The following is a 17,993-nucleotide window of genomic DNA, read 5'->3' as shown; positions in this document are numbered from 1 at the left end:
TGCCTCAAAGGACAACACTCCTCTGCCTGGAGTCTAAGAACCAAACTGCTCACGGAGTCAGGAGGCCTTTGCAATCTAAACGCTGAACCCATGGGGTGCGTTTCCTATTGCATGAGCCCCTGGACAGGGGAATCCTGTCCGCAGGAATCCTGAGTGTGCACTGAGCACCCGCTGGGCCTTGGGGGGCAGCATCAGGCCCATGCTGCCCCGCTGCTAACAGCAGAGAAGCTGAATTGCAGACCTGGCAGCGAGCCTGTGCCGACTGGACCAGGCCACCAACCCCGGAAGACAACCGGGTGCCAGAGATCACAGGGACAACCTCGTCCTCCACACATGCCCCCGGTCAGAGACACTCAGTGGCGTCAGTGTCCCCAGACTGTTCACCCCAACCCGCCCTGTCTGTCTTGCAGTCTTTTTATCTAACCTAGAGCCAAGACTGATAAAAAATATTAAGCTCCAAGGCCAATAATTTTGCTCTTGCCCACAAAAATGTCTTTCTCCCTTGCTCCAGCCACAAAAATATGTGAACAATTCAACTTCCAGTCTGGGGGTGGCTCCCACACAACCAAGCCCCGCCCCCCAGGCCCCAGAACACCTCCCCCACGCCCTGCACACTGCAGGCACCCACACCTGGTCGCCCCGTCTGCAGGGAAAGCATCTCCACCCCTGGCACACAGTGTCTGGCCACACCCGGCCCGCCGTGTGCTCTGGTGCCACGCCCCAGTGCGTGTGGGGCACCACCTCTGCCAAAGCCTTTGCCTCGCTGCAGGGGATCCAGACCTGAGTCTTGATGCCCCACAGGAGCTGGACCACAGCTCTGATGGGCACCGCCTTGGGGCGGGTGTCCTGTTGAATTTAACCCCCCTCGTTCCTGATCACAGATGGCAGTGGGTGCTGGAGGCTGGTGGGGTGGGGGTGTCAAGGAGACTGCTAATGGGCGCAGGGCCCCCTTGTGGGGCGATGGAAATATTCCGGAACTAAGTAGTGGTGATGGTGGCACAACCTTTAGTGGCCGAACTAGAACTCACCGAATTGTATGCTCTTAAAGGGTGGATATTATGGTATGTGAATTGTATCTCAATGAAAAAGGGTGGGACAGGAATGCATGTGAAGCACTTAGAGCAGCTGGGACCAGCACGTGCTCCGTTAACAGGCCACTTGCCATCACTGTCACCGTAACGAACCACCTCTGGTTGGGTCTTGAGCAGCCTGTCCTCACCCAGCACTGCTCTGCCTCCCCACTCACGCCCCGTCCCAAACTTCTGCAGCCCGATTGCCACACTCTGGGCGTGGGGATGAAAACACAGGTGGCAGGAGCAGAGATACCCTCTGAATTCTGGGGGAAGAGTTTGGCTGAGCTGATCTGATCACAGAAGCAGAAGGAAGTCCAGGGGGCATGGCCCTCACTCAATCAGCAGCTTCTTAAGTGGCAATAGTTATCTATGCCAATATTTCCCTTTTCCATTTTCTGAAACCTTTAAATCAATGAACATTGACACATCATGATCACCCAAAGCCTGCAGTTTACGTTAAGGTTCACTTTTGGTCTGTACACTCTGTGGGTTTGGGCAAATATATAATGACACGCATCCACCTTGTGGTGTGATGGGAATGTTACAGTGTCATGCAGAATATTTTCGCTCCCCTAATAATCCTTTGTGTTTCACCAATTCATCCCTCCCTCCCTCTCCCTTAACCGCTGGCAACCACTGATCTTTTTACTGCCTCTGTAGTTTTGCCTTCAACAGTACTTCTTCAAAACAGACTCGCCCAGGCCGAAAACCGACTTCTGCGCATGGGCCACAAAGTTTCAATTGCACTATACGTGCGCGCCCGCACGTGGTATTTTGTGGAAGAGCCACACTCAAGGGGCCAAAGAGCCGCATGTGGCTCAGGAGCCACAGTTTGCCGACCACGGCTCCATGTTGTTACATAGCTTGATAGCTCCTCTCTTTTTAGTACTAATGATATTCCATTGTCCAGATGTGCCACAGTTTGTCCACTCACCCACCGAAGGGCATCTCAGTTGCTTCCAAGTTTGGGCAATTAAGAATAAAGCTGCTATAGGCATCCATGTGCAGGTTTTTCTCTGGACATACTTTTCAACTCCTTTGGGTAAATATTAAGGAGCGTGATTGCTGGATCACATGGTGAGAGGATGTTTAGTTTTGTGAGAAACCACCAGCTGTCTCCTGAAGTGGCTGTAGCATTTTGCATTCCCACCAGCAGCGAACGAGAGTGCTTGAGGGCTCCACATTCGGCGTTGCCAGTGTTCTGGATTTCCGTTATTCTGGTAGGTGTTCAGTGGTCGCCTGTTGTTTTCATTTGCATCCCCGATGACATAGGAGGTGGAGCATTTTTTCATGTGTTGATTTCTCATCTGCATATTTTGTTTGGTGAGGAATCTGTTAGGTTCTTTGGCCCATTTCTTTAGCTGTGTTGCTTGTTTTCTTATTGTTGAGTTTTAAGAGTTCTTTGTGTATTTGGGGTAACAGTCCTTTATCAGATACTAGTATGTCCTTTGCACATATTTTCTCCTAGTCTGTGGCTTGTCCTTTCACTTTCTTAATAGTGCTTTTTGCAGAGCAGATGTTTCAACTTTAATGAAGTCCAGCTCATCAATTCTTTCTTTCATGGATCATGCCTCTGATGTTGTATCTGAAAAGTTATCGCCACATCCAAGGTCATCTAGATTTTCTTCTATGTCACCTTCTAGGAGTTTTATGGGCTTTGTGTGTGTTTATTGATACATTTAGGTCTGTGGTCCATTTTGAGTTAATTTTTGTGAGAGGTATAAGGCCTGTGTTGAGATTCATTTTTTTTTTTGCATGTGGATGGATGTCCAGTTGTTCCAGCACCATTTGTTGAAAAGACTGTCTTTGCACCATTGTATTGTCTTTGCACCTTTGTCAGAGATTAATTGGCTGTATTTATGTGGGTCTATTTCTGGAGTTTCTATCCTGTCTGTTCTTTTTAAAAAAATTATTCTCTGGGTCACTTTTTAACAATTTTTAAAATTGGCTCTAGAGAGAGGAAGGGAAAAGAAGGGAGGGAGAGAGAGAAACATTGAATGGCTGCCTCCTGCATGCCCCTCAACCAGGTTTCAAAGTCACAACCTGGTTATGTGCTCTGACTGGGAATCAAACCTGCCACCCTTAGGTGCATGGGATGACCTTCCTACCAACTGAGCCACACTGGCCAGGGCTAGTTGTGTATTCTGTTGGTAATACTGGGCTGTATTGATTACTGTTGCTTTATAGTAAGTCTTGAAGTCAGGTAGCATCAGTCTTCCAACTTTGTTCTTGATTTTTTTGTTTTTTGTTCTTGAAATTCTTTTTTGTTTGTTTGTTGTTGTTAATACTCACCCAAGGATATTTTCCCATTGCTTTTAGATAGAGTGGGAGGGAGGGAGAGTGGGCAGAAGAGAGGGAGGGAGAGAGGGGGAGAAACATTGACGTGAGAGAGACACTGATGGTTGCCTCCCACACATGCCCTAACTGGGGCCAGGGATCGAACCTGCAACCCAGGTACATGCACTTGACGGGGAATTGAATCCTCAACCCTTCAGTGTAAAGGCCGATGCTCTAACCAGCGAGCGTACTGGCCAGGGTGAAATTCTTGATTTTACCATAGCCCAATTTTAAAATATTTTCCCTTATCATTAAGGCATTTTGTGTGTTATTTAAAAAATACTTATCGGCCTTGGGCAGGTAGTTTAGTTGGTTAGAGCATCGTCCTGATACACGAAGGTTATAGGTTCGATCCCTGGTCAGGGCACATACAAGAATCAACCAATGAATGCATAAATAAGTGGAATAACAAAAATTGATGTTTCTCTCTCTCCCTCCCCCCCCCCTGCTTTCCTTCCTCTCTTTCTAAAATCAATGAATTAAAAATAAATAAATAAATATTCCTCTGCCCTAGTCATGAAAATATTCTTCTATCAGAGAGATTAGTAAATTTTTCTGCAAAAGGCCAGATAGTGTCCTAGGTTCTGAGGGTCAGTAGGTGTGTAGCAACTACTCAACTCTGCCATTTTGGTACAAAAAAAGCTGTAAATAATAGTAAATTAATGAGTGTGACTGTGTGCCAATAAAGCTTTATTAATAAAAACAAGGGAGGAGCACACTGGGCCCACAGGCTATAGTTACACATTACTTTTAGGCTTAAATATATACCAGTACTCTACCTAGAGTTAACTTTTTGGGTTATATGAGGTAGGGGTCAAATTTCCTTTTTCTAAAATGCAATAGTTTTCAACAGGGATGATTTTGCACCCAGGGGACATCTGACAATATCTGGAGACATTTTCGATTGTCATAAGTGTGTGTGTGTGTGTGTGTGTGTGTGTGTGTGTGTGTGTATGTGTGCGCTTTCGGTGTGTGTGGGGGTGTACTACTCATATCTAATGTGTAGTTGGCAAGGATGCTATTAAATGACCCAAATGCACAGAATAGCCCTCCACACAAAAAGGCATTCTCAATAAACAGTATCCTATAAACAAACACAAAGAACAAAAATAAATAAAATTATTACTGCTTTTCTCTTTTAAAAAAACTTTGAAATTAACTCAGACAATAAATGTGTCAATTGCATAATCCACTCCCTACTCTATCTCCACACATTCAATCAAATCATCTACTCCCTTTCTCCACAGCTCACACCCAGAACCCTCCCAGCTCCTCCTCCATAGCTCACACCCAGAACCCTCCCAGCTCCTCCTCCATAGCTCACACTCAGAACCCTCCCAGTTCTTCCTCCACAGCTCACACCCAGAACCCTCCCAGCTCCTCCTCCATAACTCACACCCAGAACCCTCCCAGCGTCATCTCCACAGCTCACATCTAGAATCCTCCCAGCTCCATGTTCATAACTCACACCCAGAACCCTCCCAGCTCCTTGTCACAGCCCACCATCGGAGGATATGGGACTCTCTGTCACAGCCTCCTCTGCAGCCTGGCCCTGCCTGGGCTGGAGTGTGGCAAGGACGCCGACCTGGCTGGCACAGCTGGGGAATGTGTTGCAGCATTTGGCTCTGTGCTTGCTATAAGCTTTTTCTTGGCAGTAGTTAGAATAACCTCTGGCAGCCAGTGGAAGGCGAAGGTAGCCACGCCAGGGAACCTAGGTGTGTCTAGCTCTCCCTGGACAAAGGACGAACCCAAAGTAGTCAGAAAGCCTCTAAGATGCTGGTCTCTGTTGTGTGTCCCTGTGGGGGTTCCAGAGTGTCCAGGCCCAGAGCTCAGCGTGTGTCCTTCCTGGTCTTGGCCCTTCTGGCCTTCTCGGGAGAATTGGGGCTGGCTGGAGGAGACTCCTAGCTGGCCAGGAGAGCATTCCTCAAGAACATTCCAGAGTCGCCTCCACAGTGGACAAAAATCAGAGAACACCACGGGGAATGCTGCAGTGACAGGGCTGAGAAACGGATGAGGCCACCGAAGTGGCTTTGGGCTCCCGTAGCTATAGGAGGTGGAGCTATGCATTCCACGCTTCTCAGAGCGGTGCTCAGCTGGCTCCGGGGCCATCCGGGTTGGGGTGAGACCTCCTGCTTCTTGAGCAGAGGGCGTCCCTGCCTGAGTCCTCCTGTTCAATGCCAGAGTCTTCAGGAACTGGGCTCTCATGCCCCAGATGGACAGCCCGAGGCTATGTCCTATAGCTCCAGGCCCTGGCCTGTGCAGCTCAGCCCACCCAGGCCGCCTGCCCATCCCAGAGCCAGCACCCGGTGCCTGGGCTTGGGGTCCACTTATAGTGTGAGCCGGCACACACATCCACCTGGGCCACAGACCGAGAGTGGGGAGACCCCAGAGCTGGGAGAAGAGGCTGGTGAGGACCCTCCTTCCACAAGGACCGTGGCTGGTGATGGGTATTCCACGAGGACACGGTGGGTTGAAGTGGCTTAGGGATGGCCTCTGCATCTTTTATTTCTCATGCACCGATGTGAAAAACTACCTGAAGAACCTCTTAGACGAGTTTTCTGAAGTCCCGAGTCAACAAAACTTCCAACCAGATGCTGCGTAAAGGATGTAGCCAGCACAGCCTGAGCGAGCTGTGCCCCTGATGGTGGGGCAGGTGGACCTGGTGCCTGACATACACATGGGGTTGTAGGATGGGCCGGGAAGCAGAAATGTGGGTTCGAGCCAGCAGGAACCCCAAAGACACAGGTGAGTCTGCGAAGGACCCATGGTGACCCTCAGTGGAGTGGACCCTGGCTACTCTGGCCAGCCCTGTCGGGACCTGGGGGCCTATACACCTCTGCCTTCGTGTGTCCTTGCCAAGTCACCCTTGTACCTTCATGCCTCAGTCTGGTCCTCTGAGGTGAGCTTGGCCCAGGAGGTCCCTCTGGATGGGTGTCTGTGCTTGCCAACTCCTTCCAGTGACAAGGGGATCCCTGCCCCTTCAAGGGGAAGCCAGGCCTCTGGTGAAAGAGACTATTGCTTCCCCCAACATGGTGCACTCAGGGTCACCCACCTGGCCCACCCAGCCAGGCGGGGCCTCGCACGCAGTCCTCGAGGCCCCTGCCCTCTTCTCGGAAAGCCAGAGGGGCGTTGCTCCTCCTCAGTGGGCCACACCCGGTGCGTTTCAGTCATTATTTAGCGGTGGGTGGATTCTTCAGGCTCCATCCTCCCTCCCGAACCCTGCTTATCTCCGAGTCAAGTTGTGACTTATGAACTCATGCTCAGCAGCCAGGAGGATGCAAAGACACCGACACCTAAGCCCCTAAACCGCCTGATTCTGCGCTGGGCTAATGCGGCGTTCGGGGGTTAACTCCATCATGGTGGAATGACGGAGCCATGGGACTCTGCTGCCATCTGAGGAACAAGGTCTGAAAGGAAACAAACCCAAACCTGCCCGACCGCCTCCAACCACACACGGGGTTGGTATTAAAAATAAAGAAGAAACTCAGTCTTCGAGTGCAGCCCCCACCAGATGCCGAAAGCTTCTCTGGGACCCTCTGCTTGAACATCACCGTGATGGTGCCCCCGGCTGTGGGGCACGGGCCCCCTCCCCGACTGTCACGTTAGGCACAGCATGGACGTGTCCCACTGTACTCTCCCAGGTCAGGACCGCAGGCCGCAGTGGCCTCCGCTGTGTGTGTGGGGGGGCTCCCGGTGCCCATGTGCGTTTCCCCACAGCTGGTGTTGTCATGGCCCCTCGCTCTCCTGGGGTCAGTGTGAGGACTGTCTGCCCCACCCCCTATGGACCAGGAGCACCAGGAGCTAGGCCCAGGGGGAGCCCAATGCGGGGCCCACCTCCTGGTTCTGTTCCAGCTGTTCACGGCCTCAGAGAAGATGTGGGGCTGAGGGGCCGACCCTGCGCTTCCATTGACCCCACTGCCCCGCTAGGAGGGCGTCCGGGGCCAGCCGGCCCCTTCCCCAGGGAGGTGGCTCATCTCTCTTACAGAGCCCAGCTCCCCCCGGGCCTGGAGCTCAGGTGGGTGCTGGGGGATGCCGGCGAGTGGGCAGAGGTGAGGTCCGTGCACAAGGACCCCCTCGGCCTCAGACCCTCGGCATAAGTCCGTCCTTCCGTCATTTCACCCCGAGCTGTTGAGCACTGACGCTGCAAGGAGCAGAGGCTGCCAACACAGAGTTAAAAAGGTTTCTGTAAATAGTTTATTTCCCCATACTTTTAGGTCAGAAAGAAGCGTTTGGTAATAAAAATAACAGAGAATTATGTTCCTGGGTCCCCTCGGGCCTGCGTGGGCCCCCTGCCTCCACCCTCAGGCCGGCTCCTCGGAGCCCAGCTTCACGCAGGGCGCTCTGGGGGTCGGGGTGTGCTTCTGGGTCATTACATTAGTCTTCTCAACTATTTACACATATATTACAAGGTAAAGAAGGTCTCAAAAGAAACTCGGCTCGCGAGGAGGATTCAGTGTTTCGGGGAGCTGCTTGCGGGGCGGGGCGGGCTGGGGTGACTGCCGCCTTCCCTTCTGGCTTGTTGTGAAAAGAAAGCGCGAGGCGTGCTCCGTGGCCGCTCCTCCTGCAGCAGCGGTCACTCTAGGGGCTGGCCGGCTTGACCGGGGGACAGGAGTGCGACGTGATGTCGCTGTGCTTGTAGGCGGCCTCGTCCAGGTCCAGCGCCTTCTGGTTGACCTCTAGCGTCATGCAGCCGCGGTAGAAGGCCGTGACTGGCGCTGAGGTCACCGGCACATCTGGGCCAGCGGGGAAAGAACAAACACCGTCTTAGGAGGCCAGGCTCCCCACCCCGGCGTCCCCCCGCTGCAGCGCTCTCTGGCACCGCGGGGCCTTCTCAGTCCCGGCCTTTCTCTCAAGGGCACTGATTCCTTTGACTCCAGAACATCACCGTCCCTTGTATGTGCCCACAGGCAAGCACTGACCATCTGCCAGCCAGGCTCTGGCAAGAAACCCTCCTTTGCCCCACAAGGAAGTGTACACAGATAGTCAAGTCAGTTAAATAAATATTATCTTCTTGGCCCGAATGAATCATTCATGCTGCAGGGCCGCTGGGCCCTCTCTCACCCTCTTCAAAGCTTTGTTTATGAAAGCTAAATGGGAATTTGTGTCTGGTAGCCAAGACCGAGATCCTGCTATCCCCAGCAAGTGAAGACCTGCGGGGCCACGGGAGCACATGGAGACTGGCTTACACATCATCAGCACCTGGCCCTCGTCTGCCTTTTTACCACTTTGCCCTGATCACTTGGCTCATGGCAGGCCCCAGGGTCAAGGACACTCTCCATCTGATCAGAAACAGGTCCAGCCAGGCCTGTAGGAGGCAGCTGTGCACTGCCTTCCCTCCTCGGCCCCCCTGCCCGACTCAGGAGGGGCTGGTGATTACTCGGCTCACTGCTGCAGCAGCTGGGCACCAGGCCTCAGGGGGAAGCCGGCCGGGGGCACTGGGCACCTGGCTCCAGCCTGCTCTAAGTCAGCTGGGCCTTCCCATGGGCCTTGGCTGGAGTCACTGCCTGACGCATGCCCAGCTGTTTGCTTCTGGAGGATGCAGGGGACGGGGGGTGGGGGTGGGGGGTGGGGGGACAGGGGGCAGGTTCAGGCTGACGCTTGTTTCCAGGGACATGGTCTCAGTCTCAACCGATAAGCTGCTAGGCTGGTGCTGATGAACATGAATGCTCACAATGCCAGCCAATAAACCTACCTGTGTTCTCTCTTGCTCTACAACAAAAGTGCATCTCAGTGCAGAAACTCCTGGGCTCAGTTTGGGGCAAGCAAGTCGGGGGTGGTCAGAACAGCCAGTGCCCCCACCTCTGAGCCTGCAGCCCACAGGGAGCCCTACCTGGCAGTCCCCCGACGAAGGTGAGCAAAGGGTCCTGCAGGCGCCTCCCGAGGATGGCCAACTTCTCCTGCAGCTCCACGGGGCTCACTTCAGTCTGGCCTTTGGTGCCGTCAACAGCCAGGGTGGCCCCTCCCTTCGTCACAGAGATGGTCACCACATGCTCTTGGCTGTCACAGACCTTGATCTCCATCAGGGCGAGGGTGACATTCTCCACAGCCAAGATGACCAGCTGCAGGGCAGAAGCACACTTGAGCACCCAGGAGTGGCAGGGGGTGCAGCCCAGCAACCACCCGGTGTGCCCTGTCCTGGCTGGCGGCCTGCTGGCCTTCCCCACGCCCTGCGTCCGCCGTGGGGGCAGGGGTTTCATGCGGCTAGTAGGCATCACAGTAAGCCACCGGCACAGAACAGCGAGGGTGGGCAGCAAACATGAACAACCCAGCAGGCAGCGGGGCTCTGCAGTCTGGGGTGCTCATGGCGGGCAGGACATGCCTCTGACAACACGGGCCAGAAATACTGACAACACAGAACAGAAACACACTCTATAACGCGGGTCAGAAACACACGCTATAACACGGGTCAGAAACACACTCTATAACACAGAACAGAAACACACTCTATGATGTGGGTCAGAAACACACTCTATGCTGTGGGTCAGAAACATACTCTATAACACAGAACAGAAACACACTCTATAACACGGGTTGGAAACACACTCTATGATGCGGGTCAGAAACACACTCTATAACGCAGAATGGAAACACACTCTATGATTCGGGTCAGAAACACATGCTATAACACGGGTCAGAAACACACTCTATGATTCGGGTCAGAAACACACGCTATAACACAGAACAGAAACACACTCTATAACACAGAACGGAAACACACTCTATGATTCGGGTCAGAAACACACTCTATAACACAGAACGGAAACACACTCTATGATTCGGGTCAGAAACACACGCTATAACACGGGTCAGAAACACACTCTATGATGTGGGTCAGAAACACACTCTATGACACGGGTCAGACACACACTCTATAACACAGAACAGATACACACTCTATAACATGGGTCAGACACACACTCTGACAGAAGAAACCCTCGATAGCACAGGCAGTCTTGCCCTCGCCACCCCGCCTGGGTGGTGACCACAGCTGTTTATTGCAAACACCGGGAACTGCTGTGAACGTGCACCTGCACCATGGTGGTGGTGAGGGCGTCTGGGCGTAAACTGAACCTGTCAGTGCCTAGTCCTGGTCAGCAGAAGAGCCTGACTGCCTTTGAGGACAGGCTGACTTAAACCCGCACCCCTGAGTGTCAGCAACGTTCCCTGCTTTGGACAGATCCGAGGGAATAAAACGTACTTCCAGGGCCTCAGCTGTTCTCTAAGAAAACAGTCAGCCCCAAGACCAGAGATAGTTGGCCTAGCATCGGGGGACAGTGGTGGGGTCTGTGTTGAAGTGGACAGGACAGGCTGTGTGGAGGGGCAGCTGTACTCAGAGCTCTGTTATAGTGTGTTCCTGACCCATGGTATAGAGCAGTGATGGTGAACCTATGACACACGTGTGTCAGAGGTGTCACGCGAACTCATTTTTTTGGTTGATTTTTCTTTGTTAAATTGCATTTAAATATATAAAATAAATATCAAAAATATAAGTCTTTGTTTTACTATGGTTGCAAATATCAAAATATTTCTATATGTGACACGGTACAGAGTTAAGTTAGGGTTTTTCAAAATGCTGACACGCCGAGCTCAAATGGTTCGCCATCATATACCATGGGTCAGGAACACCCTCTATACCAGTGATGGCGAACCTTTTGAGCTCGGCGTGTCAGCATTTTGAAAAACCCTAACTTAACTCTGGTGCCGTGTCACATATAGAAATTTTTTGATATCTGCAACCATAGTAAAACAAAGACTTATATTTTTGATATTTATTTTATATATTTAAATGCCATTTAACAAAGAAAAATCAACCAAAAAAATGAGTTCGTGTGTCACCTCTGACACGCGTGTCATAGGTTCGCCATCACTGGTATAGAGTGTGTTTCTGGCCGTGTTGTCAGAGGCGTGTTCTGCAGCATGAGCCCTCCAGGCTGTAGGGCCCGGCTGCCTGCTGAGATGTTTATGTTTGCCGCCTGCCCTTGCTGTTCTGTGTTGGTGGCTTCCAGAGAACAATGTTCTCAGAGGGTTTGCACATCTGACTTTTCAAGAGAGACTGGAAATCTGAATTTTTTAGTGAAATCACCCGATTTAAATGTGAGCAACTAATTCAAATAGTTCTAAACCTCAGAGCTGGCCAGCTGTATAGGCAGGAAGGTCGTCCCATCACACAACTGCCTCGAAGGCCCCTGGCCTCCCCAGGCCATGCAGGTTAGATGGACATTGTGTCAGGGGATCTATGTCAAGTGTCCCCAAGCCAAGTGTGGCTGGTTAGACTCTGGTGAGAGACGTGTGAGGGTGGGACAGAACTTCCAGGGACAGGGGATGGGTGACCTGACCCCAGGAAGGGCGCTGGGGCCTTGAGGGTGGATAGCCCCAAGGGTTGCTTGCTGGACGCTGGGGCAGCCCCTCCAACCTGGGGGCAGATGGGGAGTGGTACCTGCTTTTTGAGCTTCTTGGTGGAGTGGTAGTCGACCAGGGCCACGGAGAGGGTGACAGTGTGGTTGTCACCCACCAGCGCGAACAGCACCCCCGTGTCGGTGGCGGGGCGGATCCGAGCCACGACCTCTATTTCCCAGGTTGTTTCCGTCCCAACATCCGGCGATGTTCGTGCTGCAATGAAGGCGGCGCATCAAGAGGCCATACAGACGCGGGAGAGATGGGAGTGAGCAGAGAGCACCCGCGGCAGCCCCAGCCCTGCCTGGCGCTGCAGGAGCAGGTGGGGAGCCGACCAAGAGCTCAGTGCTGGGCTCTTAAGAAGCCGTCACTGTCTGAGCCAACAGCCCTCAGCTGCAAAGTGACAGGAGAACTTGGGCACTTGATTCATTCAAAAGGCACTGGGGCCACTGAGGGCAGCTGCTTCCTTCCTGGCCATGCCAGTGCCCTGGTCTCCCGAACACCCCTGAGAATGACCACAGACTGGACAGGCAGGCGTGCTATGTGGGCCCTGGGCTCCCTCACGGTCTTTCCTGCAGGACTCGCCTCTTCCCCAGAACGTGTTGGAGGCACAGCCCCAGTCCCACTGCATCTCAGCTGTGGCTTTCAGGCAGTTCTACAAGGTTGGCTGCACTTTGGAGAGTTCAAACTGCAATGCAAATATGAGCTGCCACGGGCATCATCCCAACAGACCATATGCAATTGTGTATTCTGAGTTGCAGCTTTTTTACTATTCCAGTGCCTCAGTGGAGGGATTTTTATTTAGATGCATCATATGTCATATAGAAGTGATATGATATACCACACATGACGCATCTAAAGGAAATCTATACTAATAAAAGCGTAATATGCTAATTAGACTGGACAGTCAAATGACCTTCTGGACGACCTTCCGGACGAGGCCGGGGCTGCGAGGGCCAAGCCCCTTGCATGAACTTTGTGCATCAGGCCTCTAGTATGTATATAATATGTCTATATCTTACACAAACAGTTCCAAAAACCACATTTTGGTGGGACGGGCTGGATTGTGGTTCTTGGAGGGCAAATACCACCCCATGTTTCCTCCTTATGTTTGAATCACCTGCTCAAGAAGAAGCAAGAGAAAGCCTCTGCCCTCATGGTTTTTCAGTGTTTCTATCTCACAGGAACTTGAAAATCCTGATGGAGGAGCGTGTTCAGGCGGAATGACACTGAAGCAATGCTGCACACGCTCGAGCTCAGGTGAACCGAGGGTGAATCGTGACGCTGTTTCTGTCTCCTCCCCACTGGACTGTGAGCTCCTCGAATTACCTGTGGGTCCCGTCCCTAAGTGGGGTCCACTATGGTCCGTTCTCAGTAACTGTCCATTGAATCGAATATACACAGAATTTAAAAATAACTATAAAAATAATTATAGATTTTATACACACACAATTTTCCTCTGTTGCCAAGTTTTCCCTTTAGTTGTGAGGGAAGTGAGAAGAGTTCTCTGGTGTGTGAGTTTCCCGTGATGGGGTTTGGGCCCACGGCTGGTTGTTGGAGCTGTTGAGGGCACCAGTGCCTCAGCCCTCCTTGGGAACTGTCCTCGGGCACCGGCTTCTCGAACCTCGAGACCTAGCAAGTCCACATGGACTCTGAACTACTGCCAAGTGAAAGAAAGAGTACGGAACCTGATTTTCCAATGAGTCCTTCTGTTATAAAGTGGACACTAAGGGTACAGCTCAACACTCATTAAAAATGCATAGATTCTGAATACCGTTGGCACTTTGCTGTCACAGAACTTAGAGATTAAACCACACAGCAAAGAGGGTAAGCAGACCGGGCCGTGTACTGTCATGGGAGCATTTGCAGCCACTGGAGGTTATGCCTGTGATGTCTCTGTTACACCATGAAAAATGTTTAAAATTTAAGTGAAAAAAGAATTAAGCATTTTATATTATAGGATTTAATGTTAAACATTGTACCTCGCTTTGTATGTATAAAGATGAAGACTAAAGGAATCATGTATGTATTATCTTAGGAGGTACAATTAGGAGTGAATGGCTCTTTTTTCCAAAATACCTTTAATGACACAGTAATGCTCTGATCATTAAAGTGAAGATACAAGGGGGCTGGTGATACAGGGTCCTGAGAGGATGGCTTGTCTTGCTAAGGAGGGAGGAGCATTCTCACCTCCTCCAAGATGGATGGGCCCTCCTTGAACTCAGAGGCCCCGCTGTGTGCTGGAGGTGATGTGTGGAGATGAGGTCTGAAGGAGGAAGCATGCTGCTGGCCTTGGGCTGAGGAGCAGGTGAAAGACAGAGTGTGGAAGTTTAACTATAAAAGGCCCAGGGTTTAGGAACAGGGAGGGGCTGAGGCACCCCAGTGGCACTCTTGCAAGGTGGGAATGAGAGGCAGGGCAAAGCCAGAAATGGCCCCAGGAGAGATGGCGTTGCAGTGATACTGGGACCCTGGGCAGCGGTGGACTGTGGAAAAGGGAGCATGAGGAATTCCCACAGAGCCTGCCTGGACCAGGATGTGGGCCAGGAGCCAGAGAGACGCAGGAAGCACCCGTAAGAGCCATCACACAGAGAAGGCTCTGGACGGGGTGCCCTGCGGGCTCCAGGGGGCAGTGAACCCGCCAGAAGAGCTCCCACAATTCTGTGAGTGTGTATTTTCCTGGACCAGGATGCATGGCTCTCCTAGCATTCCCAAGCTCAGAGCCACTCTGGCCTCTGAGCCCAGGCACCACCGGTGACAATAGAGGGCTCCAGTTGGGGTATGCTCGAGAAACAAAGGTTGATTTTAAACCTATCTAAGGAGAAGATTAGGGAAAACCTTGTGAGTATGGAATCAAACCACGGAGTTGCTTAGCCATCCACCACAGTGGATTTAGTGATCCAAATCACTCTCGCCACATCCTCAGAACAGTGTTTCTATCATCGGGTAATCGATAACGTGACTTGGGATGTGAATTCATTTCCTGTAAAGTTTATGTTTATGGGAACGCTCACTTGTCAGCATGTTAGGATCATTTGTTTTTACTGTAAATTGTCGCTCACTTGATAATAAAGGGAAAGAGGTAGCTGTGTTGCGTTTTGTTTTAAGAAAGTGGGCCCTGCTTTACAGAAGCCAGGAGGGCCTCTGGGCCCACCCTCTGCAGCCACCCTCACTTCCTGGATGCTCGTGACTGAGTTACCAATGAAGGAGGGATTCCCAGCTGACCTCAGCCCCACCCCTCACCATCCCCACCATCCCCACACAGCTCAGTGTGTGCCGATGGCATCAGGGCCCCGCCCGCCACTCCTGCCTGCCTCTGTCTGCCCCGTCTCCTGCCTTCTTCCCGTTGTGCAGTATCGCACAGAGCGTCACCTCCCTTTCAGGGTGCCTTCTGTCTCCAGGTGTAAAAGGAAAGCTCCTTGGCTGCTTTCAACACTGGCTTGGGAGCCTCAATTCCTTTGGGGGTGACAGCCTTCTGGGCAGTGTCTGGGCTGGGGCCACGGGCTTCTAGTCACACCCCCCCTCCCCCCCGTTCTCCTCTTTCTTTAACACTTGGGCTCCCTGGAATCCCCGAGTCAGCCGCACTGTGATGTTCAGATACTGCCCCCTTTCAGTGCCTCGTGAGTCACTGGAGATGGCAATGCCAAGTACACTTCTGGGAGCTTCTCCATCCACTTGGACAAACCCAAGCTTGTCTCAGAGCTCTCTGCAAAGGCCCTCTTAGAGCCCTCCCGTCCTCCCCAGCCTCCCCACTCAGCCACCACGGCACCAGCAGGGGGGGGGCCTCTTCTCTCCGGCTGCCATTTCTTCCTCACGGGCTAACTCAAAACAGGCCCGAGAGGTGGGGCCTGCGTCCCCTGCCTCCGGCCCCACAGCCCATGGTGGGCTTGGCTTGCCCCCGGCACTGCCATCCCAGGTAGGAGGCTGTCCCTTGGTTTTCCATTGCCTAGTATCTATCGGCTTCCCCACCTAGGAGCCCGGACTTACCATAGTCGAGGCTGTAGAAAGCAAACCCACTGCCCGGGTAGAAGGAGCCTTTCTCTGTCACAGAGAAGCACTGCATCTTCGTGTTCATTTTCACTGTTTCTTGGATGGTGGTGTCTTCGCCGTTCATCAAGTTCCAGCTCCTCATGCAGCCATCCAGGCGGGGGTTTATCTGGAAAGACAGAGAAATCCAAGTGGTTTCCTCACAGCCACCATCTCCCAGACACCACGAGGAGAGAACACATGGCAGGTGCCACCCTCATCAGATGAGCGGGGCACCCTCTGGCTCAGGCCCGTGGAAATCGGCTGCAAGATGGCCAAACCCTACTTGTGGAGGCCGTTTACTTCACAGAGGGGCACTGTCCTCGACAAACGACTCACTGCAGAGCCCCTCTGAGCGTGGCACACACGGTGGGCCCTCCTTTCCTGCAGTCTGAGAACGCGAATCGTGTCATGAACCCCACCTGCTCTGTCTGCATCGGTGTCCCCACTTATCAAACAGAGTAGGGAGCACTGGCCGCTAGCTGAAAGGATGTGGGGTGAGGCAGCACTTATACCACAGTTGTGTCTGGTCTTCCTACCCGGCACCCGAAAAGCACCCACGGATGTAAGTCCCAGGGCCGGGAATACTGATTCCAGCCTGGCCACCCACTTTGTAGATGGTCTTGAGCAAATCAGGGCACCTCAGCTTTGGTCTGTAGAATGAGGAGGCATAAGGGATGTAACTGGTAACTGTGGGAGGAAAGCCCTGGAATGGGGCTGGTTCTGGAAGCCGTGGGTAGGACAGGACATCCCTCCCCTCCCCTCTGGAGGGAAGATAGTGCTAATACCACCCACTATGCAGAACACCAACTCATGACTCATATCTGGTGTGGAAACCATCGTCACAGTGCCAAAGGCTCTGGCCCCGGACATCAGCATGCTGGGAGAGGGAGAAGCACAGATGAGGGGCGAAGGCATGTGGTGCAGGGAGCGGTGGGAAGGGCAGGGCTCTAAACCTGACCAGTACTGACTGTCCGTTAGGCCTTTTCCCCTTTGAAGATTCTGGCAAGGTCAACAACCCAAATGTTCTTAGGAATTGTCCGAAAAAGCGGATTGCTCTTTTCGTTAAAGAGTAATTTCATTGTGTTTTTATCTCCACTGAAAAATTGACATTTTTGTTATCAACTCAGATGAAAGCTCACATGAGTCTCATAGGAAGTGACGGTTGAGATAGATGCTATCCGTTGCACCTGCTGCTTGTTCACTTTTGGGAAAACTTGACCTTTCTCCGGTCCTTCGCCCAACCTAGTTAACCCTGAGCACAGGGCAGCTCACAGTAACCCTTGTCTTCAGCCCGACCCCAGGCCCCGACCCCAAGGGCGAGTGCCATACTTACAGGCTGGACGAGGTCTTTCTCCTTGAAGGGAATGCCTCCCACAGTGAGGTTGAGGTGGTACAGGCCCCTGACCTGCTGAAACAGATCCCCGGCCACCACGATCTTCATCACGGCATCCTTGTTCACCTTGATGACCAGACTCTGCTCCAGCTCCTCAATGGAGACCTGGGGAAACCAGCTATGAGAGTGGGAGTGCGCCGTCTGAGGGGCACCGACCTCGGGGGACCACGCTCATCACCACCCAGGACCACAAGACACCCCACCTCAGGATGACAAGCCCATTACCCACACCTCCTCCTGGCCTCCGTATGCCCACACAGCCTCCATGTGGTCGGTGGTGTGGCTCAGGTCTGATGGGCTCCCTCCCAGCACTGCTACCCATCCCTCACTCCCGCCCATCCTCTCCCTACAAGGGAGCCCATTTGGAGCCATTTATCTCATCCAGTGTCTCTGAGCACTTCCCTAAACCTCAGCCAGGGAGTGGGAACTGTGGCTGACATGACAGCCCTGATGTCACCACCCCACTGGGTCAGCTCTGAAGTTATCACCCCACTGGGTCAGCCTTGATGTCACTGGGCCAGCCCTGATGTCACCACCCCAGTGGGCCAGCCCTGATGTCACCACCCCACTGGGTCAGCTCTGATGTCACCACCCCACTGGGTCAGCCCTGATGTCACCACTCCACTAAGGCCAGCCCTGACATCACTGTGCCCCCATTTTGGTCCTTCTTATTCTTAGCTGTGCACCATTGAAGGCAGGAAAACACATTTTATTTCTAAATCTCCAACACTTATCTCAGAACATGGCATCCACTAGATGCTAAATGAACA

At 52.6% G+C, this 17,993-nt stretch overlaps 1 protein-coding gene across 3 annotated transcripts in view; it reads right to left on the bottom strand.

The window, feature by feature from the left end:
• Nucleotides 1-7,581: 7,581 nt before the first annotated feature.
• Nucleotides 7,582-17,993, bottom strand: part of GAS6 (growth arrest specific 6) — a 47,069-nt gene continuing 36,657 nt past the window's right edge. For all 3 annotated transcript variants that reach the window (XM_036315884.1, XM_036315886.1, XM_036315885.1), the window contains 5 exons: nt 17,164-17,328; nt 15,789-15,957; nt 11,848-12,020; nt 9,241-9,469; nt 7,582-8,143 (listed from right to left, as the gene is read on the bottom strand). In XM_036315884.1, the coding sequence (XP_036171777.1) occupies nt 7,989-8,143; nt 9,241-9,469; nt 11,848-12,020; nt 15,789-15,957; nt 17,164-17,328 (891 nt within the window). In that variant the 3' untranslated portion in view covers nt 7,582-7,988. The remainder of the gene's footprint in view (nt 8,144-9,240; nt 9,470-11,847; nt 12,021-15,788; nt 15,958-17,163; nt 17,329-17,993) is intronic.

Source organism: Myotis myotis, unplaced genomic scaffold, assembly GCF_014108235.1.
Source record: "Myotis myotis isolate mMyoMyo1 unplaced genomic scaffold, mMyoMyo1.p scaffold_m19_p_63, whole genome shotgun sequence".
Lineage (NCBI taxonomy): Eukaryota > Metazoa > Chordata > Mammalia > Chiroptera > Vespertilionidae > Myotis > Myotis myotis.
The sequence above is the reverse complement of the archived record's forward strand: the minus strand, read 5'-3'. Positions and strand labels throughout refer to the sequence as shown.